Raw genomic sequence first — 23,973 nt, 5'->3', positions numbered from 1 at the left:
ATTGATTGATAGATAGATAGATAGATAGATAGACAGATAGATAGATTGATAGATAGATAGATAGATAGACAGATAGATAGATAGACAGATAGATAGATAGACAGATAGATAGATAGATAGACAGATAGATAGATAGACAGATAGATAGATAGATAGACAGATAGATAGATTGATATATAGATAGATAGATAGATAGATAGATAGACAGACAGATAGATAGATAGATACTTTATTGATCCCAATTTGGGAAATGTTTGCAATGTATATGAGAGAAATCAAGACACTAGAAATAAACAGTCCAAAATATTTCTGAAATAGAAATAAATTAGCATTACAAAGTAAAAAAATGATCAAGACACAGTACACTAAAAACAAACATGTTACATAACAGCACACTCACTGCACAATTTAAAAGTACTCTGCTTCCTCTTGAATCTCAGGGCATCCACTACTGGGAGGTCCGCGTGGATCGCTATGACAACCACCCGGACCCTGCATTTGGCATCGCGAGGATCAACACGATGAAGGACATGATGCTGGGGAAGGATGATAAAGCATGGGCGATGTACGTGGACAACAACCGATCCTGGTTCATGCACAACAACTCCCACACCAACAGGTAGGGCTTCACTGCGAATACTCCTAGATACTCTTACCATACTGTATGTATACTTGTAATGACTTTACCAGACTCAGGGACAGTTTCATCCCACAGACTGTTAGGTCCCCTAGTATACTGCTTTCCACTGTTGGAGGAGCCTGTGACCTCAGATTTTCATTGTCATCCCCACACTGTAGCTATGTGCACGACAATAAAAGCCTTGAACCTTGAAAATGAAACCATACTGTATGTATACTTGCACGCAACACTTTTGTTTTTGCTCCCATTTTTCATGAGATGAACTCAAAGATCTAAAACATTTTCTATATACACAAAATAACCATTTCTCTCAAATATTGTTCACAAATCTGAAAGAATCTGTGATAGTGAGCACTTCTCCTTTGCCGAGATAATCCATCCCACCTCACAGGTGTGGCATATCAAGATGCTGATTCGACAGCATGATCATTGCACAGGTGTGCCTTAGGCTGGCCACAATAAAAGGCCACTCTGAAACGTGCAGTTTTGCTTTATTGGGAGGGTCTGGGGGGGGTCCGAAAACCAGTCAGTATCTGGTGTGAGGGGTAGGGGTAGGGTTAGGGTAATGTTGTGAATCGAGTGGCCTGTGTTCGTCGTCCATAACATACGCCTGCCCATACCATAACCCCACCACCACCATGGGCCACTCGATTCACAACATAACCCTAACCCTAAATCTACCCCTAACTGTGACGGAGAAATGATATCATGAAAGTTACGGTGCTTATTAAGCTTTTTAAAACATAGGTGGTAAGTTGCCAAAGTGCTTTGTTTTGAACGTTCATCAGTATTATAATCAAAAAGAGAAATATGAACGTTAGTTTTTACGGAAATGATCAAATAAAGTCAACATTTCACAGTCTTTACTGAGCTGTGTGGGGTTTGTTCAACTTTTAAAAGATGTTTGAATGGTGATATACACAGAGATAGATGTTAAGGACTAACGTTTATAATAAATACATCTGTATTGATTTTAAGATCTTTAGTTCATACAATCATACGTATTGGGATCATTTGTATTAATGTGGACCGGAGGGAGAGGGTGACTAGCATAAGTTTCACTTTCCTTTTTTATTTCAATTCCAACTTTGGTCCTGAAGAATATGTTTCTCTGTTGTCCACGTTCATAAAGCAAAGCAGCAGCATCAGAGCACGGTGCAGAGTCTCTAGATGAGTTTACAGCAGTCCCTCGTTCTTATTAAACATCCATGTTGTAGTCCGCTGTATAGAAAATTGTGGTTTCCATAGTTTCCCCACAGCAGCAGACGCACACAATGACGTCCGCTGGCGCATCATAAACACGTCGGATAGAGAAAGTGCATTCGGATTCTCTAAAGTACCGCAGTCTCTTCTCCTAAGTCCTTTTAAATTCTCCTATCCACTATCCCTTAACCCCGTGACGTTTCACTCAGAGGGCAAGGAATAGACGATAGGGTTAGAATTTAGGAGCTGATTTTTAAACTATCCGACTGCAGCCACGGACTCTCTCTCAGCCCGGTCCGAAAGCAGGCTTTTTACATTCTTACACACACATTAGCTTCTGAGCAAATACGCAGCTTCAGTCGCACTCTCTACTTCGGTGTTTTAGGTCCACGTGGAGTCCGTATAACGTACATTTCGTAGCGGAGGTCTATATATATTCTAAGGAAAAAAGTTACGAGAAGAAAACGGGCATACTCTCTGAGATTTAAGTGATACACTTACAAGGGAAAAAGGAACTCGTCGCTTCACTTTGCAAGGCTGGGTCAGCCTTATTAAACCACAGCCTGGAGACAGAGTCAGAAACGGGTTTACTACCAGGTGGGTTGACACGTACGAGGAATTTGACTTGATGTCGTCGTGCATACATAAAAGTAAACATTTAATTAAAAACAGAGATAGAGAACTAGAAAAATAATAAAAATATAGAGTAAAATATAACAGTATTTACATAGAAATTGAATGGAATAAAAATAGGCAGTAATAAAAAAAAGAGAAACAGATTGCCACATGCTGCACACGTTAGTGAGCGGGAAGCACAGCATGGAGCATTGTGTTCCTCCATTGAATCCAAATCAGTATGTTGTTAGCTTATAAGTGGGAAGAGTAGTGGCTTTTGTATTCCACTTTCTTTCCCCTTAAATATGTGATTCTTTACCAACCAATTAACCTGTGTGTGTGTGTGTGTGTGTGTGTGTGTGTGTGTGTGTGTGTGTGTGTGTGTGTGTGTGTGTGTGTGTGTGTGTGTGTGTGTGTGTGTGTGTGTGTGTGTGTGTGTGTGTGTGTGTGTGTGTGTGTGTGTGTGTGTGTGTGTGTGTGTGTGTGTGTGTGTGTGTGTGTGTGTAGGGCGGAGGGAGGCATCGCTAAGGGCTCCACGGTGGGCATCCTGCTGGATCTGAACAAACACACTCTGACCTTCTACATCAACAAGGTGCAGCACGGACCCACCGCCTTCGAGAGCCTGGACGGGGTCTTCGTGCCCGCCGTCAGCATCAACAGAAACGTGCAGGTGTGTGTGTGTGTGTGTGTGTGTGTGTGTGTGTGTGTGTGTGTGTGTGTGTGTGTGTGTGGTGTGTGTGTGTGTGTGTGTGTGTGTGTGTGTGTGTGTGTGTGTGTGTGTGTGTGTGTGTGTGTGTGTGTGTGTGTGTGTGTGTGTGTGTGTGTGTACACAACTCAAGCAATAACTGCAATGCTGCTTTCACTTGTATCTTTTTTTTTTGTGTACGTTCTGCATGTCTTCTGATTTTCAAAATGTAGTAACTGTAACTTTAACTATTATTATACAGTATTTTAATCGTTATACTTCTAGCTGGATTTAATCACACTTAACCTCGGGGCTTTATTCATTACTGTGTGTTGAGTCAAGGCATGTTAAGTTAAATATAAAAAAGGTAGCAAAAGGCAGAGAAGGAGAACTGATCTCTCCACCATTACAGACATGGAATACTGCGGGTGTTGCAGAAGCAGTAATACGTGTTGGAACGGGGTACACAAACACTGGACTCAAATGCAACGACTCATATTTTAATGAGAAATATAAAACTCTTGCGAGGACAAAGCAAAACTCTTCATATCAAACAAACAAAACTCTCGTCGCTGGTATCCACTGGGTCTCTGGACATATGAAGCACACTGAAACAAGACGAACTGGCACAACACAAAGGGAGACAAGGACTATTTAAACATGAGGGAATTGGGAGACGCTGAGGATGGCGGGAAAACACTCAAAGCGAGGAAGTAACAAGGTCTGAAAAGAAAGACAAGAGGTGAGTACAAAATAAAACAGGAAATGGGAAAACGAGACATGACATGAAACATGGGGACTTGACTAGAGATGACAGACATAAAATAGACAGACAAGACGTGAAGTATGAAAACCTGACTCTACATAGAAACCTGACTAGACTTGGAATGACAGACATAAAACTAACACAATTGACGAGACACCACAATACGTTACAATACAGAAACTCATTCAAGTAGTAGAACCGCAAAAATATCAGTGTGAAATTCAACATCTCATGAACCAATCAAAGGACTGGATGACACGGCACATGCACCAGTTTTGACAGAAAAGAGTGAAAGCGTTTAAAGTTACGAAGCAAATAATATATTTCTTAAATTGATGCCATTAGTATTCCGAAGGTGTCGACCTATATGCCCCTCGCATTCAAGTGAACTCAGCTTGAGTTGTATCTAAATCCAACTCGTTATCGTGTGATAATCTCCTCCCAATTTATCTGTTCCGAGGTCCAGCTCGGCTTTCCATAGTTCCCTTTCCTCTCAGTCTGTCCCTCTCACTAATAGTCTGCTCTGCTCTTACAGGCGACCTTACTGACGGGCCTGGAGCTGCCCAAAAATCCAAAGCAGTAGGAGACCCTCCCTCGCAGCCACGTCACAGGCAGTTTGCTCCCACATTTTGAGTCACATCAGATGCCCTATCCGACCCCTCTCACGGTGCCCTTTCTCTTGGATACACTTCAACATGAAACCTGCTCCAAAATGTGGGATGAAAGAACAACATCATGGTTTCTATTGGCTCTATGACGACAGAGAGAACTGGAGTTACCGTGGATTGCCATACTTTTCTCACTTCGCAGATTTAACTCCTCAAACTCCGGGATGCGGCCATCTTTTATTTGATTTTTCCAGCTTTTCGACAAAAAGGAAATCACAGTATTTTCCTCCGGACCTGAGACGAAACCAATCCGCCCTCGCAGTGAAACAATGTTGTGCTTCTATTTATCTTTCACGCGTACCATCAGGAGAAACCGTCACCATCCGTTTCTAAAGCTGCTGGAGATCAAAGTGCTTTTAGGAAGAGCAGGAGAAAAGGAATCCTCGGTGCTTACTGTTGCTCCGCCTCTCTCTCAGGTGTCTTTCCAGCTCTCAAGGTAAAACTACATGAAGAGAGTGTTTTGTAGCGGCGGCACCGCAGGATGTTTTTCTCTCATGGAATATTTAAAAGCTTCTCTTTCAGCGCTCTCTTTCGTGGCTCCGTCAGCGCGGCCTGTTTGGTGCCGTTTGTCGAAAAAGGTTACACGCTAAACGCCGGGAAGGATTGGGCTCGACTCCATTTCATTTCTCAGAGACAGATTGGCAGGGCATGGGAAACCCTGCAGGGGAAACGGTCTATTTAGTTACTTTGTTTTTGTGCTTTCTTTTGTCAGTCAGTACGTGTCTCGTGAGGATTTTGTTTTGTTTTTTTAAGAATGGAGGAATTTTAAAGGGGCCATTTTATACTTTTTCTTTTTTTAACGGTATATAGGTTTTAGTGCATGTAAATGGTCTGCAAAGGCTAAAATCCCAAAGTTACCCCCAGAGGGAGTTTCTCTCACCCCTTTAACATCTATATAGAGTTTTGACTGATGAATTCATCGATCCGAAGACTCCATGTTTTAATGGCTGGATTTAAATTGAACATAAACGTTGGGATCCTCACTTTTAAATTTAAAATTAAGTTATTTTCAAATAACATTGTCTGAACAGCAGAATGACTAAACGGCATGTCATTGAGATAAAAGGTTAAAATATGCGTGTCGTTTTTTTTTTTGTTATTTGGTTGTCATAACGACACAGTTGCGTGTACCTCTTCTAGTTGAATGAACCAAAGTGAGGTGAAAAGGATTGATTCATTTCCTTCCGTGATGCTTTCCCTGCAGCCTCTCCCAGCTCGTCTTCGAGGAAATGTTTCCACCTCGAGGGATGGATTCCAACAACAAACTGGGCCTCTCTCTCTTTTTTGTTTTGTTCCATAAGACCAACAGCTACTATAATATATCAAAAGGTGGATGAGGAGAGTGCGGTTGTCTCATGGCCCTCTGTGCTCATCTCTCAGTCTCTCTGTAGAATCGCTTTCAGGCATAGGAGTAGTAGCGGAGTAGCTTCAACATTCAACCACACCACTGTGACTACGGTTAAAATATGTTTGTTTGTTTACATTACCCATGTATATATAATTCATTGCCGTGGAGGATGGAATTGTTTAAATTAATCTTTTTAACCTATCTGAAATATGTATAACCCCTATAATGTTGTGAGTGAGAGAGAAGACACCTGCCATACAGAAAGTGGGTTTTTGAGAGAATGGAAATCAACAAAGAAGTGTAAATACTGATGATGATGATGATGTGTGATATAAAGCATGGATTAAGCGTTGAACAAGTTTACAAAATATCTGAGGCTGTATTGTAAATAGTGGTCTGTATTTCTGTCTTTGCTATGAGTGATGTGAAAGCCAATTGTTACGACAGCTCGCCCCCTGCTGGTGGGCCGTGGCAACGACAGGATTAATGAACTAATCCTGTTTGATCTCAGCGGACTGTGTATTATACCTTTAATCTGTGGCTTTTTAAACAACAGTGGCACACATTTTATCCTGAGAGTTGTCAGATTATTTTACTCTCACTCGTTTGATCAGCTTTCATGATATTCAAAAGTCTAATCAGGGACACAAAATAGCGGTCATTTACATTTTACAAGATTTTATATCAAATATCTGTGATTGCAGGGAGCAAATACTTACTTACCCAACCTGTATTATTTTTAACTCGCAGTTTAACACCAACTTCAAATATGGCAGGTAACTATAATAATAATAATATATGTATTTCTCATTGGAATTCATGAGGTCTTCTTTCAATACAACAGCAGGGACATTATAAAATGTGTGAACCTGTACCTTATTTTTTTAAAGAATCAATTTAATTGTAGAACAATAGAGTCGAATAAGGTAATATCTTTAATTTTTGTATTCAAAAAGTTCTACTACCGAAGAATATTTAGAGAGCTTTTTGTTGGGAGATGGAGATGGTATTATGTATTTATTTATCATGTATCAAACTGGTTACCTTTAATGTTACAAACTGCAGGTGTGTTAGGGAAGTCTGCGGAGCCCTTCTACTTTAACTGGATTATTTGATTTGATGCTGCATTCAAATTATGTGGGAAATATAATTTTACAGTGGCTAAAATCCATACTCTTATAATGACAACAATGGACCATAAACGGGGTCACTTAAAGTGATGAACCCACAGAGAATACCCACCCTGTCAACCGAGCGTTTTGGTGTCTTTCAGCTCATTTTTTGGTTTTCTTGATCTTGACCTAAAAAGTAGATACAACAACGTACCCTACGTGTCCAGCACTAAACATAAGGACATCCTTAGCGTCTGAACCAGATGTTTCCCTCATGAGCGAAAACCAAAGAAATTAGCTCAAAGAGAGACAATATTTAGGCTAAATGTCTCTATTGGCTAAAAACACAACACCTAAGAAGTGTCAACATTGCTCTGTATCCGCTGAATAAGCAACCATTTTCTAACAAGATCATCGGGTTAAAAGATGATGTTAGTGTTATCAAAGCGTGTGTTTCTGCTGCCCTCGAGTGGCCAAGAGAAGCATTTTTCTTAGCTCTAATTAAGCATTTCATTACTAACAATAAATCCAGGCATTATAGTCCAAAAGAAAACCATTTTATTTGATTATGAATTGGAATTCTGTATCGTCTACCAACTGAAACTGGCGCATACAGTTTCCATATTTCCCACGTGACTTGAATGCAGCATTAGTGTCAAAATCAGGATTTTGAGCAGTTTCTCCCGATCCAGAACTCAAACATCAAACTCCGCCAAAGGGGATTTCTTTCCTGACGTGCACCAGACCGCTAGTTTACCACATGCCGCTGACTTTGGCCTGATGTGAGGCTGCTCTGACCCCCCCCCCCATCAGAAGAGAAATCTGCCCCGAGCTAAACTTTGCTGCAATCAGGAATTTAGACTTTAGGCCCACGAGCAAAGGGAGACATCTCTCTGATAACCAAAGGTGAATCTTTCATTCATCTGAAAGTCTGAAAGAGGATTTGGGGAACATGCCTGCAGGCTGTAATGATGTCAAAAAGGATGCAGAGGAAGGAAGGGAATAATAGCTAATACTAAGTGTGTAGGTGGAGATTCAGGAAGTCAGACTTTCTATCAGGTAAAATATTTTTTTTTTCTTCTGAATTCAATTAAATGAATATATCAAAACAAAACCCAATGTGACAGATACAAACAGAACGCTTATTTAAAGTCACTCCTGTCTAGATATGGTATAGTGAGAGTGCTTGTACGGCATGTCCCTTTACCCCACACTTACCCACCCATGAATGTGAGATTTAATTTAATTCAAGATATAATGCTGGGGCAAGCATGTCACTGCTTTGAGCTCTTTAAAGAATGCCAGATGTATTTACTCTATAAAGTATGTAAATATATTTATTTTATTTTGTATAGTGCCCTCTTCAATTTGTTCAGTATTAAAGTTGAACGGCTTCTGATGATATATATATTTACTGTCTATGGTTGGCTACAGAATCTCAACGTGAAACAGATTTGCTTACAGCTTGAAACAATGTGCTGCAGATGAGCTTCATATTTCTTTACACACTTTTTTTTTAAAAATGTATAAATTATACAAAAGCTGCTTCGAGAAAACGGTGTGAGAATTTGTGACCTCACCCAGCCGCACACTGCCAGATCACACCTCTTGTTTCGCCATCTTTATCGCTCGGAAACCATCGACTTTTTTTAGTGTTTTCCCTTTAAAGTGACGAGATCTGGTTTTCTGTAATGATCTGAAATGTTTACACCATGAACGGAGTGTCTTCAGGTGTCAAGAACTCGTGTGAATAAGGGTTTACAATGAGACTTTGTGTGTTTCTTCATGAACATGTCTGCTTGTGTGTGAATCACATGTTTTTTTTTAACAATCACCCCCCATCTGTCCTGTAATGATCCCCTCCTCTCCCTGCCAATGTAAATGTTTTGTACGACTTCATGGTTTGTATATGAGAAATGCATTGTAACATCATTTAAAAACCTTTGCAGTGTAAAACACGAGAAACGGAAATGTCTTTTTGTTGTTATTTATAAAAACAAAATAAATTAACTGTGATGGAAAATTATTTCACAAGAGTCTCCAGTTGTGTTCACTGGCGTCCTCCCACTGAGCGCATTCAGGGTCCATTTTGGAGGCCGGTGAAGCGGATCCATGTCCGCCCACTTTCTGATATTCTCCTCTGGAAACAGCCTCGGGTTGGATTTAGTGCGGATCCAAACAGTCCTGGAGTCAGCCGAGTCACTGACGGCCGTTCTTCCTCGGCTCCATTCTGTTTCCTCTATCCTGGAGGATTTAGTCGCTCACCTACAAACATAAACATTGACACATGTGCTCAGTATGCTTACTTTATCAATGGATGGTCTACAGCTGCCTCCACTGGATAGCTTGTCAGTGTTATTGTGTTATTGTATAGGCTTAGTTTTAGTACTACAAAGTTGCACGATAACACAAATTAACAGATCGAGGTATCGGTAGACAAGCAGCTTTTGAGTTAAAGGGGACCTATCATGCAAAATGCACTTCTTGATGTCTTTTATATATAACTATAGCGTCAGAAAATAAAACCCTCTCTCTTTTCCTCCGTACCCACATCTCTAAAAACGGGGCTACAACGGAGCTGATGCAGTTTTGCGTCCGATATGACGTAATATCTGAAATGTGGACCCACGGGCCAATCAGAAAGTTGCTATCAGAAACAATGCCCGCCCGATTGTTTTGGACGTAATCTGGTCGGTGTTTACATTAGCATCGCTAACACTCAGAGCTAACCTGTGCTGGAGAGAGCATGTGTGTGAAGAAGCAGGAAGTAAAAAGGAACTCACCTTGTGGTATAACCGGCAAGAGAGAAAGCCTTTGAGCTCCAAACTGTTTCAGAGAGAATCCTTGATAATCCATGATATGGCGTTTCATCACGGCAGCATTTAGTTTAGACAGTAGCTGCCGGGTCCCACATAAGCTCCGCCCCCTCCTTTTTTTTTTTTTTTTAAATCAATCTTTTTAAAGCTTTATACCCCAAATCAAAAAACTCCTTATTCCTTATTCCTAAGTATGTATGCTGCGTGTATTTTGTTGTCTTATGTTGTGATGTTTTTGTTTTGATGGCACCCTTGAAAGGGAGAAGCATTTATTATAATCTCATTGTACATGTATAATGACATTAAACGATTCTATTCTATTCTATCAGCACTTTTGAAACAGGAATATATCTGAGACCCATGCTGTTGCCTACAAATAGCATGATACCTTTAAATTAGGCTAGTCTTGCTATTGACTTCAGTTCCCTGTCAGAAAGGACTATCGGAGAGTAAGGCATTTAAAATATAGTGTCTAAACTGATTTGTTGAGGTGGAAAAATACGGCTGTGGTGCCTTTGTCCACAGCGGTTCACTTTCTGTGTCTTTAAACTGACCAACATCTACTGACTATAGATGATTAGATCATAAAATCAAAAATTCCAAATATCTGAATTATCTTTGAAGTCCTTTTTCATTTCTCTCCATCATTAGCGCAAAGTAGAAGAACCCACTCACCTATTTGCGCTTCTTGTTGCCTTTGACGTTCTGGATCTCCTTGGAGCTGAGGATCAACATGCCGTTCTTGAAGCGGCCCATCTGACCTGAGGGTTCAGAACGAGAACCAGAACCAGAGCTCACCCTCTTCTTCTTGTCCCTGGAGGAGAAACAGCAGCGCAGGAAACAGGTTTAACTACTGATAGTAAGATTCATTGTTTGTTAGAAGGATGCATTCTGTGCCTCGGAAGTAATAATAATAATAATAATAATAATATATTAATTTTATATAGCGCTTTTCTGAACCCAAAGACGCTTTACATTTGGGAGGGAGGGTAGACAAACAAAACAAAGACAAAAGTTGATTGAGAGGGGGGGGCTTATGGATAGAGAGTTGAAGAGGTGGGTTTTGAGGCGGGACTGGAATAGGGTCAGGGACTCAGACTCACGGAGGTCTTGGGGGAGGGAGTTCCAGAGCTTCGGGGCTGCCACAGAGAAGGCTCTGTCCCCGAAGGACTTAGAGATCATTATGGAAAATGTAAAATCGTTTATATATTTCTTGACACCAACGGTTTGTTGGTTCGAGCCTGGGTCTGTTTCATTATTCTTTACACCACTCTGTGATCTCTACACCTGTCTCACCCACCTCGGATTACTGGTCTTCTTCTTTTTCTTCAGCTCCTGGAGAGAAACAAAACAGGGCGCAAGAACATTTCAGAGTAAGGTTATGTATTTTCATTACCATTGTATTGTTTATTTTAATACGTTTGAATCGATGTAACTAAAGGCATGCAGGTCTCACCGGCTGCACCTCCTCCCTCGCTTTCTGCTTCTTCTCTTTGATCTGCTGCTGCAGCATCTTGTAGTTCGTGTATTCCTTCTTAGGAGGCTGATTAAATAGACAATAGTTATGTTAAGAACTGGTAAATCAGCTTTTTTAAAAGGCTGGTATGCTTATTACCGTACTTTCCGGACTATAAAGCGCACCTGCATATGAGCCGCAGCAGCTAAACTGTCCGTCTGTCTTGCTCTCGTTCTGTCTCTCGGTTCCACTTTTACTTTGGCGCGCTACCTGTCTCACTCTTTTCCGGCCTCCAGCTCTTCCTGCTGGAGCCCGCCGCTTAAAAGTGGCGGGTGCGGACCGGTCATAGAGCCCATAGAGCAGGGGTGTCAAACTCAAGGCCCGGGGGCCAAATCCGGCCCACGACTTAATTCAATGTGGCCCGCAAGAGCATACAAAGAATATAATAAGTTTATTATACGGTTACACGCCACTTTACAGGAGCACGTTGCCCATAAACTACATGTCCCACAATGCATCTTGTTTTGTGACATGCGCACTGAAGAGACTTGCAATTATTTGCCCTGGACTTCTGCTTTCAGACATAGTTAATTATGAAGTTATTACCCTATCCGGTAATAATCCAATGCAGAGGAAGTTATGTATTATAATACATTATTTTATATATATTAAATATATATATATATGTATATTTATAAAGTCTTAAAGTCACAACCGGCCCTTTGAGTGCAACCATAATGCTGATGTGGCCCGCGATGAAATTGAGTTTGACACCCCTGCCATAGAGTTAAAGGTGGTTAATTGTACCTGTAAAATCCATAGATGTAGGAGGTTCCCTAGTGGCCGTTAGCTGTACAAAAAAAATGGGGGAAAAAGTCGCGGCTTATAGTCCGAAAAGTACGGTAAATATGAACACCAAAAGTATTCATTTGTTCTTCTTACTCTGGCTCCCAGCATGACGGCTCGGTCCTGCTCAAACACTCTCTGCTGCTCCTTCTTATATCCTGTGATTCCAAACCGATGGACCTCAAGACGGGCCTGACGTGGAACACACACAGATACAGAATGAAGCCAAACATATCACAGATAGAAATTGGGCTGATTGAAAGTTAATTATATTTGGGCTGCACCGGTCGTTTGAAGCTTTATTCAGTTTTCCGTTAGCCGCTTAAATCTGGTATTTTCTTATAGGGTTTGACGTCACAAAATCTGACGACACACTTTTTGAAGCTTCATTTGAAAACCTTAATAGAAGCTTTGAATGAAAAAACAGACATATTCTAAAAGACCTACATTATAATAATGACAGAAATAACAATCTCAACAAAGCGATGCGGCGACAAAGTGAAGCCACGAGAAGAATCAATCCACAAAAACAGCAACACTGAAAGTATAAATGCAACATATAAAAACACAACATTAAACTGTCACCTTTTCCAAACTGAGTTCTTCTGGCTGGTCGCTCTCCTTCTCCCCCGTTATCTTCGGAGGAGCCTTGAGGTGAGGACAGAAGACAACAAAGACAAGAGGAGAAGTGAGGGGAGGTGACAGGAAGAGCACCAACAGAGAGGGTCAACTAGAGGTCACACGTCTACTAGGGCTGTACCCGAATATTCGACTATTCGAATATTCGTTCGTTGGCCAACTATTCGGGTTTCAATTTCATTATTCGTTTTTTTTTTTTCCCAAACAAAAAAATATTTTTAAAAATAAAACATTTTTTCAAACAAATTAATATATTTTTCTAAATGTATGCTATTAATAAAGGCGAATTGCCATATTCTTATACTATATTTATACTTTTGAATTGCACTGTTAAAATGCGGAAATATATACAATCTCAGCCTGTGCTCCTGACACTGTTGCGTTCACTGTTCACAGTCACGAACGCAAACGGCACGCTTCACCTCGCTTCACCTCGTTTCACCCATAAAATGCCGAAGACTTCAGCTGTGTGGGACCATTTTAAATTGGACGACGGTAAAAAGAAGGCAGTGTGCCAAATATGTGATAAGAAACTGGCCTACCACGGTGGCACAACAACTCTGAAAAGTCACCTGGATGCTGTAAGTAGTAGGGATGCCAGCGATTATTCGATTATTCGCTACAGTCTCCATAATCGAATATTATTTTTAAAAATCGATTTTATTTATTATTATTTATGTTTTTTTTTTTTCTGGCTTAGGTTCAACCAAAATATAGACTAATGCTAATAATAGTAATAGTATTAATAATTGTCATTGGTCACACCACCAGTTTGTTTTACTGTAAACTTGGAGGAAGCCTGCGTGCAGAGCAGACTGCTGCTGCAGCACGCTACACACCGACCCCGCCCCCACCCCCCCTCTCCCTCACACGTGCGACTAAAGATGAACAAAGCGGCAGGTAAAAAGAGTTCCTCCTCGTGGAACTACTTCGAACTTACAAGTCCAAAGGAAGTTAAATGCAAGCTCTGCGAAAAGACGTTGGTCTATCACAGCTCAACCTCAACAATGCGTTCGCATTTGAGTGCGAAGCCAAAGAGGTTACAGAGAAAGACGCAGCACAGCCGGCCATTACCAACTTCACTTCAAGGCCACGTCGTTGTGATGACATGTTTGTTGTTTGTACTGTTAAACATGTTCCAGTAAAGAAAACATTATTATTCGCCAGGGCTGCCGAATAATCGATTTTGATCATGGTCAGTTTCTGGCAACCCTAGTAAGTAGTAGCCTAGCTTAGCTTAGCTGTTGTGAAGTTGCCATGATGAAGCTGCTTTATCCGCCGTTTAAACAGTAACGTTAAACATGATAAAAACGTGCACTTACTTTGCTTGGAAAATAGTTGCAAGCAAGCAACCGAATTGTTTTTTTATATTAGTTTTTTAATTTTATCAGCATAGTGAAAATAATAGGAGTAATGTGGGAACATCTGGGGCTAAGGCAATTATTGGCATAAAGTTGAGTAGCTCAGCCTAATAATACATTGTGGCCATAGGTGCATCCCCACGCATCCCAGCCATCAACATCCTCAACAATACAGCAGACCCTACAGTTAAAAAAAACGATAACGGAGAAAAGAAAGATAGAGATAACAGATGCCATAGTACATTTCATCGCTATGGATATGAGACCCATTTACATAGTCGAAGGCGAAGGCTTCAGAAAATTAATGAAGAAGATGGAGCCCGGCTACACTGTCCCCAAACGCTCCAGTATTTTAGATGCCATGTCTCTGAAGTACAGCGATCACCGAGACCAAATTGTAACTCAGATTGAAAACTCAACTGCCGTAAGTTTTACAACGGACATTTGGACCACCTCGGTGCGTATGGAGGCGTATATGGCTGTCACCTGTCATTTCATAACTCGCGAGTGGAAACTCTGTAACTTTGTTTTGGAAACCAAAGTAATGGAAGTAAACCATACGGGAGTAAATATTGCAGAACAGCTTGGAGAAGTGGCGGACGCCTTTGCCATTCCGAATTATAAGCGAGTAGCCGTTGTCCACGACAATGCCAGCAACATGAAGCTGGCAGCTGAAATATGTGTTTTGTATCTTTGTTTGACTGTTCAGGTTGTAAAATGTTATAGACGGAATGTGGAACCAGATTTGGTCCCCGGGTGCTGCGCTGGGTTAAATGCAGAGGACACATTTAGTTTTAATGTTTGCGAGTACTGAGACAATAAATACATATAAATCGTAATAGTATGCTCTTTCTGCGCTTCTGCTTAACAGCGTGTTGTCAGGTGTCTCGGATTCGGAGCGTGTTATGAAACCTTTTGGGAAAAAAAAAAAAAATGGGGAAAACATTTTTATTAAAAAAAAAATACAAATCTCTCCGCACCGAATATTCGAATATTCGCTGCTGATTACTACCGAATATCCGGAGCCCGAAAAATGGTATTCGGGACAGCCCTAACGTCTACATGATGGATGAGGTTGGATTTTAAAATGTCAAACGTTCTGCACTTGCTAACATTGTTTGTTTGCAACTTGTTGTAAAACTGAGTGAGGTATCGTGTCACTGCTCGTTACAACAGCATCAGACCCCGGTGGCTTCATGTTGTCACACCTTGCAAAAGAAAAGTAACGTTACTCTTCCACCACTACTTTTCTATCTTCTCAAATAAGCGTTAATGCCACGGTTCTATCCTGTAAATCAATATATTTCCACTCAATAACAAAACCTCCTTTTGTGTTAACAAGCAACACATAATGTAAAACATAACCAAACATGAAGGGTAGAAGAATACAGAACAGCCTCAATACTTACAGTAAACCAATATACCGTAACCAGGGCTACGCACAGCTTCTTCCCTTCAGCAGTCAGACTGCTGACAATGAACCCCACGCTGTCCCATACTGCCTAGCTGTTGTCGTGTGCTGTGCTGAAGCGCAATTCTGTATTCATTGTATTTATTATTCCTATTTATACATTTCCCATCTATTTACCTTTATTTTTGTATCATTTATTCTGGTACATACTTCTGATAATTGTGTATGGAACTGACTGTTTTGCAATCTAGACCATCCTTACATTTCGTTACACTGTGCTTGCATTGTTGTAATGACAATAAAGTAATCTAATCTAATATAACAATTTGGTGTTGGTCCTACATTCTCCATAAACTTTAAAAAACAAATGCTACTCTAACTTAATCTTTACCACAAACATGGCAAGCCAATGTACAATTAATGCACCTTAATCATAATGATTTGGGTCATTGATGTCTTTTGTGTAGGCACACGGAGAAAGCTAAAGCAGCGTCGACTTACAGGCTTTTTGTCGGAGAAAGGCTTCTGTTTAATCCTTGGTTTCTTTCTGGGGTCCTGAAACGTTACGACCTCCACAGTGCTCGCCGGCTTGATGGCTGCACCTGAGAAACACATCATAAGTTCAGCAAAGGCGAAACTAGGGAGTGGGGAAGCTTTACCGGAGGAAGTGAGAGTTAGAAAACATATTTAATGAGACATGTATATATGTAAAGCTGCAGTGATCATATATTATTAAGTTTAAGCAATTTAAACATGAATATAAAAAAACAACAACTGATGACTTTTGGATTCAACCTGGAAACAAGTCAAGAGAAGATATGAAGTCTTTCACATGTGAGTGTTGCCATCACCTGTTTGTTCTCTCTTTACTTGTTGCTGCTCGTCAGTTCCAACATGATCTGCTTCTTCAGAGTCACTGCACGCATCGCTGACTGCAGGTACCTCCTTCTCCTCTTCCTCACATCTTTTTCGTTTATTCTTCTTCTGAGACTTCTTCTTTTTTGATGCCGGTCCATAATCTGCACCATCAGGCAGAAACAAAAGCAAGAATTACAAATATTATTCCACTCTTTGCGACTTTTGATACACATGATTACCATTTGTTGCGGTAATTACACAGACAATCTAAGCAATACAATAATGACTGTTTATATGTTATTGAAGTTGTTGATAGTGGAAGTCTTACAGATTGTATTGCATTAGATTCTGCTGGTGGTCTTAATAAAGTGGCGACTCAGTGTATTGTTCGCATCAGAATCAGAATCCCTTGATTCGTCCCACAGAGGGGACATTTGCATTTGTTACAGAAAAGAGCCAAAGACAGCTTAGTATTATCCAAGAAGCATGCATTAAAAAGTATTAAAGATACAAAATGTATAAGAAAAATTACACAATGCATATGTGCGTGAGTACTAGCTATTATCTTATATACTTAGAATGTTGTTGTTTCTGAATGTCTTTATAAACTGCAAATGCACCATGTGTAAATCTACGCTAGGTTGACTAAAATCACCATGGTTGCGAGTTATTATATTATCAAGCTAACAGTGGCTAACTATAGAGTGAGTTCAATCTCTATACTGAGTTAAATTGCCATAAATAACTAAATGAATACCTTGATCTTGTTTTAAGCAGTTATATTAGGCCAGTGGACCAACGGTTAAACAAATGAGACATTATTAACACACAATACCAGCCTTTTAATGCATGCTAGTAAACCTAGCATAGACAGCTAACAGCACTTACCAAACTCGTAAAGTTTATCCAAAATGTTTTCAAGAAACAGACAATCTTCGTCTTCCTTCCCGTTCATTTTGAGATAATGGTGCAAGCAAAATAAAAGCAAAAAATACCCGAACGTATCGGGATTTAGCGATCACAACCAAATGACAACAAACTGTCCAGTTAAAAAACACGTGTGAACACACACCACCGGGCGGAATGAGCCTTCCCGGCTGCCGTAGTTGCGGAAGTGCCAGTTTGTTACACGCCCATGTAAAGAAGTTCCTCAGCGTTTTCATATCAACATTTCAAGAGGCAGGAGTCGGACAGACGTCCCTGCGTGTATATCTTCACCGGATGCATTGTGTATGAGTTTGTAAAGTGTGATACAGGATGGCATCCAACGCAGGTTATTCGGTATGTATGTTTTGCTTCGCTTGACAGGGAGCTAAGCTAATGTGGCTAACTCTCCTATGTGACATTTGACATTTCAGGTGAAACCCACATGTATTACTACTAATGTACAACCATACTAAAACAAACAAACAAACAGAGCATTTGGTGCTTATTAAGCATAATGTGTTGTTGTCTCACCACATTTTGACTGTTTACATAGTGAACTTATTTACTGGCTTTAAGAGATGTTACCCATTGTTTTCTAATACTGCTCCTCAGCTTGGGCTGAACTGATATATAAGACTGGTACTTAGACTTTTGGCCTAAGTTTACACCGTGACAATATTTTTGACAACTCATACAGCTTTTATTGTATTATCTGATTGCATATCTGATTCTATTATTTCTATTGCTGTGACTTTGTCATCAATATATACAACTATTTATAGCTTACAAATTATAATAGATTTGCAGACCTCTGCCTAGGTATGTGTATCTGCTTTGATTCAGATTTGCACCAACATTCGTATGGGTTTTTCCTTCATGCTGCCAATGTTCTTGAAGTTTAATGTAAATCCGGCCAATTACTTTTACGTAATCCTGTTGACGAACAGACAAACAAATCAAAAGGAAAACATAACGTCATTGGCCGGGACAACAACTCAGAAATATGGAAATGTCTGATTCTAATATGGTATGCTGTTTTTTTTAATAATAGCACAGCCCTATGCTGAAGAAGAGGGATGACTTTGAGGACATTTTGGAGGAGAGGAGGACGTCCAGCGACCTGCGGTACGCCCTCAGATGTTACACTCCGGCTCTGTATAAAGGAGTGACGCCGTGTCACTCCGGCCTGCTGAAGAGCATGGTGCTGCAGTCGGACCAGCTGACCTACGTCATCCGCCAGGTGAGTGACAGGTCCACTCGCACCTAATGGAGGAGGTCTCCAGAGTACACTCAGAAGTGGAGAAGCTCTACTTTGGTTTCTTGTATTTGATCCATTGCTGTGACTTCACTGCAGTGACCATTTCGTTACGACTAATACTGCAAACAGGATTTAGTAAACGCTGCTTTGTTCCAACTACAGTTTCAACTTTGTTATATTCTTTATGAAGGTGACATGATCAACTTATCCTAAAACAGGAAACCCATTCAACACTGTTTTAAACCGTTCTTTAAATGATCTTTCCAAATCTGGATCAGATCCGTTGCTGCCCCGTTTTTAGAGATTTGGGTACGGAGGAAAAGAGAGAGGGTTGTGTTCCCTGACACACCGGGACACGTATTCATGTATAAAAGACGTACAAAAGTGCATTTTGCAAGATAGGTCCCCTTTAATGAAACAATACATAACTTGAAAAACGACACAGTTGTAAAAAGTATGAAATTGTGTTTTGTTTGTGTTCAGATGTCAAATATGTTTAACTTAGATTTAACTTATATGAGTGAGTAGTGTTAATGTTTTGCACGTGTTTAACATTTTATTTGATTCGTCAAGATTTCCAAAGAGACGGGCAAAGCGACTGCTGACGTCCAGGAGGAGGCGTCGGCCATCTTGGAGGAGATGGCTCACTCTCTGCAGCTCAACACCGTTCGCTTCTTTGCCTTCTCGCTCTGCAAAGTCTTTAAAACCTTGTTCAAGAGCATCTGTGTCAACGAAGAGGGCATCCAGAGGGTGAGAACTCACAGATATCTGGTTACAAAGAACACAATGGTGCTCTAGAGGAGATTCAGGTGATAAGGGGGGGGGGGTTACCTTGGTTGCTGATTGGCTAATGGTTACCAAGACAACACATCGTTATGACATCATAAAGTGGCCAAAATCTGATCAGCTCATTTTCAGACAGGTTTTTATAGAAATGGATCAAAAAGAGAGAAAATCTTTGTTCCTGAAACTTTCAGAGTCTCTTTCCACAGAGGGGACACATGTTGATGTAGAAGAGACATAAAGAAGAGGGGACACATGTTGATGTAGAAGAGACATGAAGAAGAGGGGACACATGTTGATGTAGAAGAGACATGAAGAAGAGGGGACACATGTTGATGTAGAAGAGATATGAAGAAGAGGGGACACATGTTGATGTAGAAGAGACATGAAGAAGAGGGGACACATGTTGATGTAGAAGAGACATGAAGAAGAGGGGACACATGGTGATGTAGAAGAGACATGAAGAAGAGGGGACACATGTTGATGTAGAGGAGACATGGAGAAGAGGGGACACATGTTGATGTAGAAGAGACATGAAGAAGAGGGGACACATGTTGATGTAGAAGAGATATGAAGAAGAGGGGACACATGTTGATGTAGAAGAGACATGAAGAAGAGGGGACACATGTTGATGTAGAAGAGACATGAAGAAGAGGGGACACATGTTGATGTAGAAGAGACATGAAGAAGAGGGGACACATGTTGATGTAGAAGAGACATGGAGAAGAGGGGACACATGTTGATGTAGAAGAGACATGAAGAAGAGGGGACACATGTTGATGTAGAAGAGACATGAAGAAGAGGGGACACATGTTGATGTAGGAGAGACATGAAGAAGAGGGGACACATGTTGACGTAGAAGAGGGGACACATGTTGATTTAGAAGAGACATGAAGAAGAGGGGACACATGTTGATGTAGAAGAGACATGGAGTAGAGGGGACACATGTTGATGTAGAAGAGACGTGAAGAAGAGGGGACACATGTTGATGTAGAAGAGACATGAAGAAGAGGGGACACATGTTGATGTAGAAGAGACGTGAAGAAGAGGGGACACATGTTGATGTAGGAGAGACATGAAGAAGAGGGGACACATGTTGATGTAGAAGAGACATGAAGAAGAGGGGACACATGTTGATGTAGAAGAGACATGAAGAAGAGGGGACACATGTGGATGTAGAAGAGACATGAAGAAGAGGGGACACATGGTGATGTAGAAGAGACATGAAGAAGAGGGGACACATGGTGATGTAGAAGAGACATGAAGAAGAGGGGACACATGTTGATGTAGAAGAGACATGGAGAAGAGGGGACACATGTTGATGTAGAAGAGACATGGAGAAGAGGGGACACATGTTGATGTAGAAGAGACATGAAGAAGAGGGGACACATGTTGATGTAGAAGAGACATGAAGAAGAGGGGACACATGGTGATGTAGAAGAGACATGAAGAAGAGAGGACACATGTTGATGTAGAAGAGACATGGAGAAGAGGGGACACATGTTGATGTAGAAGAGACATGAAGAAGAGGGGACACATGTTGATGTAGAAGAGACATGAAGAAGAGGGGACACATGTTGATGTAGAAGAGACATGAAGAAGAGGGGACACATGTTGATGTAGGAGAGACATGAAGAAGAGGGGACACATGTTGACGTAGAAGAGGGGACACATGTTGATTTAGAAGAGACATGAAGAAGAGGGGACACATGTTGATGTAGAAGAGACATGGAGTAGAGGGGACACATGTTGATGTAGAAGAGACGTGAAGAAGAGGGGACACATGTTGATGTAGAAGAGACATGAAGAAGAGGGGACACATGTTGATGTAGAAGAGACGTGAAGAAGAGGGGACACATGTTGATGTAGGAGAGACATGAAGAAGAGGGGACACATGTTGATGTAGAAGAGACATGAAGAAGAGGGGACACATGTTGATGTAGAAGAGACATGAAGAAGAGGGGACACATGTGGATGTAGAAGAGACATGAAGAAGAGGGGACACATGGTGATGTAGAAGAGACATGAAGAAGAGGGGACACATGGTGATGTAGAAGAGACATGAAGAAGAGGGGACACATGTTGATGTAGAAGAGACATGGAGAAGAGGGGACACATGTTGATGTAGAAGAGACATGGAGAAGAGGGGACACATGTTGATGTAGAAGAGACATGAAGAAGAGGGGACACATGTTGACGTAGAAGAGACATGAAGAAGAGGGGACACATGTTGATGTAGAAGAGACATGGAGAAGAGGGGACACATGTTGATGAAGAAGAGACATGAAGAAGAGGGGACAACTGTTGATGTAGAAGAGACATGGAGAAGAGGGGACACATGTTGATGTAGAAGAGACATGAAGAAGAGGGGACACATGTTGATGTAGAAGAGACATGAAGAAGAGGGGACACATGGTGATGTAGAAGAGACATGAAGAAGAGAGGACACATGTTGATGTAGAAGAGACATGGAGAAGAGGGGACACATGTTGATGTAGAAGAGACATGAAGAAGAGGGGACACATGTTGATGTATAAAAGACAAGTGGATTTTGCACAATAGGTGACCTTGAAGCTGAAACACCTAATCTGTTATTGTCCTCGTCGTTAGCTCCAACAGGCTATTAAGGAGCACCCGGTGGTCCTGTTACCGAGTCACCGTAGTTACATGGACTTCCTGCTGATGTCCTACCTCCTGTTCACCTACGAGCTGTCGCTGCCCGTCATCGCTGCCGGCATGGGTGAGCATGGAAGAGAGCCAGACTGTATACACTGAGTTAACAGACTTTAATATATTTATATTAGGGCTGTCAGTCGATTCAAATAGTTAATCGCGATTAATCGCAAATTAATCGCACATTTTTGATCTGTTCTAAATGTACCTTAGAGGAATATATAGTTTTTAATACTCTTATCAACATATGAGTGGACAAATATGCTTTATGCAAATGTTTATTATCATTTGAACAATGACACATATTCTCATGGATATTAAACACAACAACCTGAACATTACAAATATTCGCCTCAATTCAACCTGGAACCTCTCATACAATACAAAGTGTGTGTGTGTGTGTGTGTGTGTGTGTGTGTGTGTGTGTGTGTGTGTGTGTGTGTGTGTGTGTGTGTGTGTGTGTGTGTGTGTGTGTGTGTGTGTGTGTGTGTGTGTGTGTGTGTGTGTGTGTGTGTGTGTGTGTGTGTGTGTGTGTGTGTGTGTGTGTGTGTGTGTGTGTGTGTGTGTGTGTGTGTGTGTGTGTGTGTGTGGTGTGTGTGTGTGTGTGTGTGTGTGTGTGTGTGTGTGTGTGTGTGTGTGTGTGTGTGTGGTGTGTGTGTGTGTGTGTGTGTGTGTGTGTGTGTGTGTGTGTGTGTGTGTGTGTGTGTGTGTGTGTGTGTGTGTGTGTGTGATGACTAAATCATCCAAAATGCAATGAAAGTGTGAGCAGCCATTGTATATGTTCAAATGTCTGCTGTGAAGGATGTCATGAAGCCTGAATGCAATCGAATGTCAAACAAAAAAAGTGATGATTGATGAAAGTAGTGAATCGGTCAGATTTGGAGGGGACGGAGAAATCAAACTTGATAATTTGATGAGTCAGATACAAAATACTGCTTTAAATAAGGGGGATAGTTAAAGTAAATGCATGTATATAAGTTGAAGCCAGTGCCCGTGTCTTCTCACATGTGAGTCTGTTATACATTGAGCACACATGTTGCACAGGGCAGACTCCTCTCTATCGTGCAGCATGACTTCTGAATACAAACCTCTTGTTCCTGCAGACTTCATGGGGATGAAGGTCATTGGAGAGATGCTGCGGATGTCTGGAGCGTTCTTCATCCGGAGGTCGTTTGGAGGAGACCAGCTGTACTGGACCGTGTTCTCAGAGTACGTCAGGACCATGCTCAAGGTCAGGAGGCTGTCCGAAATCAGAACGTCTCTATTGGTCCTAAGATTGAGGAGTGGTGATACTTTGGAGACATTTAAGTTCCTATTGGCTATAGTTTATATTTAATGTATGTGCGCGACATTGGAGGAGATTATTTCAGTTTTCTTACATTTGTTTTTCAGATTGGATATGCACCAGTTGAATTCTTCCTCGAGGGGACCAGGAGCAGGACGGCCAAGTCTTTGACTCCAAAGTTAGGTGAGACACTAGACTCCAAGCTTTATTGAAAACAGGAGTATTTCCCATTGAGAATCATAATCGCTTTTACAAGGCAGTCCTGGCCAAAACACCAGCCTCAATAGTTTCACATAAAAGAGCAAACAACAACTTCAACAGATGGGCAGGAATCTTGAACTAAAAGATTTACACATAAAGGAAACAGACGACATCAACAAAACAAACAATTTCCACCGTTTGTTGACTGGAAATGTGTAACAAGTTGTCAGACATTACATTACATTGCATTTAGCTGACGCTTTTATCCAAAGAGACTTACAATAAGTGCGTTCGACCAGCAAGATACAACCTTGAAGAAAACAGAATCATAAAGTACATCAGGTTTCATAGAGCCAAGCATTTCAAGTGCTACTCAACTGGCTTTAGGTAAGCCAGTCCTTTGTTAGTATATAAGTGCTTTG

General features: G+C 41.0%; 2 protein-coding genes across 3 annotated transcripts in view; one reads left to right on the top strand and one right to left on the bottom strand.

Moving 5' to 3' along the window:
• LOC117440041 (tripartite motif-containing protein 67) overlaps positions 1 to 8,910 on the top strand; it is an 82,604-nt gene extending 73,694 nt beyond the window's left edge. The window contains exons 9-11 of the mRNA XM_034076253.1: positions 441 to 619; positions 2,966 to 3,128; positions 4,445 to 8,910. Of these exons, the coding sequence (XP_033932144.1) occupies positions 441 to 619; positions 2,966 to 3,128; positions 4,445 to 4,492 (390 nt within the window). The 3' untranslated portion in view covers positions 4,493 to 8,910. The remainder of the gene's footprint in view (positions 1 to 440; positions 620 to 2,965; positions 3,129 to 4,444) is intronic.
• A 98-nt stretch (positions 8,911 to 9,008) lies between these two features.
• On the bottom strand, positions 9,009 to 17,509 carry fsaf1 (40S small subunit processome assembly factor 1). 2 transcript variants are annotated; one of them, XM_034076256.2, is made up of 9 exons: positions 17,313 to 17,509; positions 16,418 to 16,585; positions 16,068 to 16,162; positions 12,741 to 12,803; positions 12,252 to 12,347; positions 11,310 to 11,396; positions 11,154 to 11,188; positions 10,529 to 10,667; positions 9,009 to 9,302 (listed from the first exon to the last, which is right to left on the bottom strand). In XM_034076256.2, the coding sequence occupies exons 1-8, from the start codon at positions 17,377 to 17,379 to the stop codon at positions 10,529 to 10,531; spliced, it is 750 nt and encodes a 249-aa protein (XP_033932147.1). In that variant the 5' UTR covers positions 17,380 to 17,509; the 3' UTR covers positions 9,009 to 9,302. The 2 variants fall into 2 exon arrangements, with proteins under 2 accessions (XP_033932147.1, XP_033932145.1); XM_034076254.2 differs by having other exon boundaries at positions 16,068 to 16,168; positions 17,313 to 17,508.
• Between the last annotated feature and the right edge of the window lie 6,464 nt (positions 17,510 to 23,973).

Source organism: Pseudochaenichthys georgianus, chromosome 24 (assembly GCF_902827115.2).
Source record: "Pseudochaenichthys georgianus chromosome 24, fPseGeo1.2, whole genome shotgun sequence".
Taxonomy (NCBI): domain Eukaryota; kingdom Metazoa; phylum Chordata; class Actinopteri; order Perciformes; family Channichthyidae; genus Pseudochaenichthys; species Pseudochaenichthys georgianus.
The sequence above is the reverse complement of the archived record's forward strand: the minus strand, read 5'-3'. Positions and strand labels throughout refer to the sequence as shown.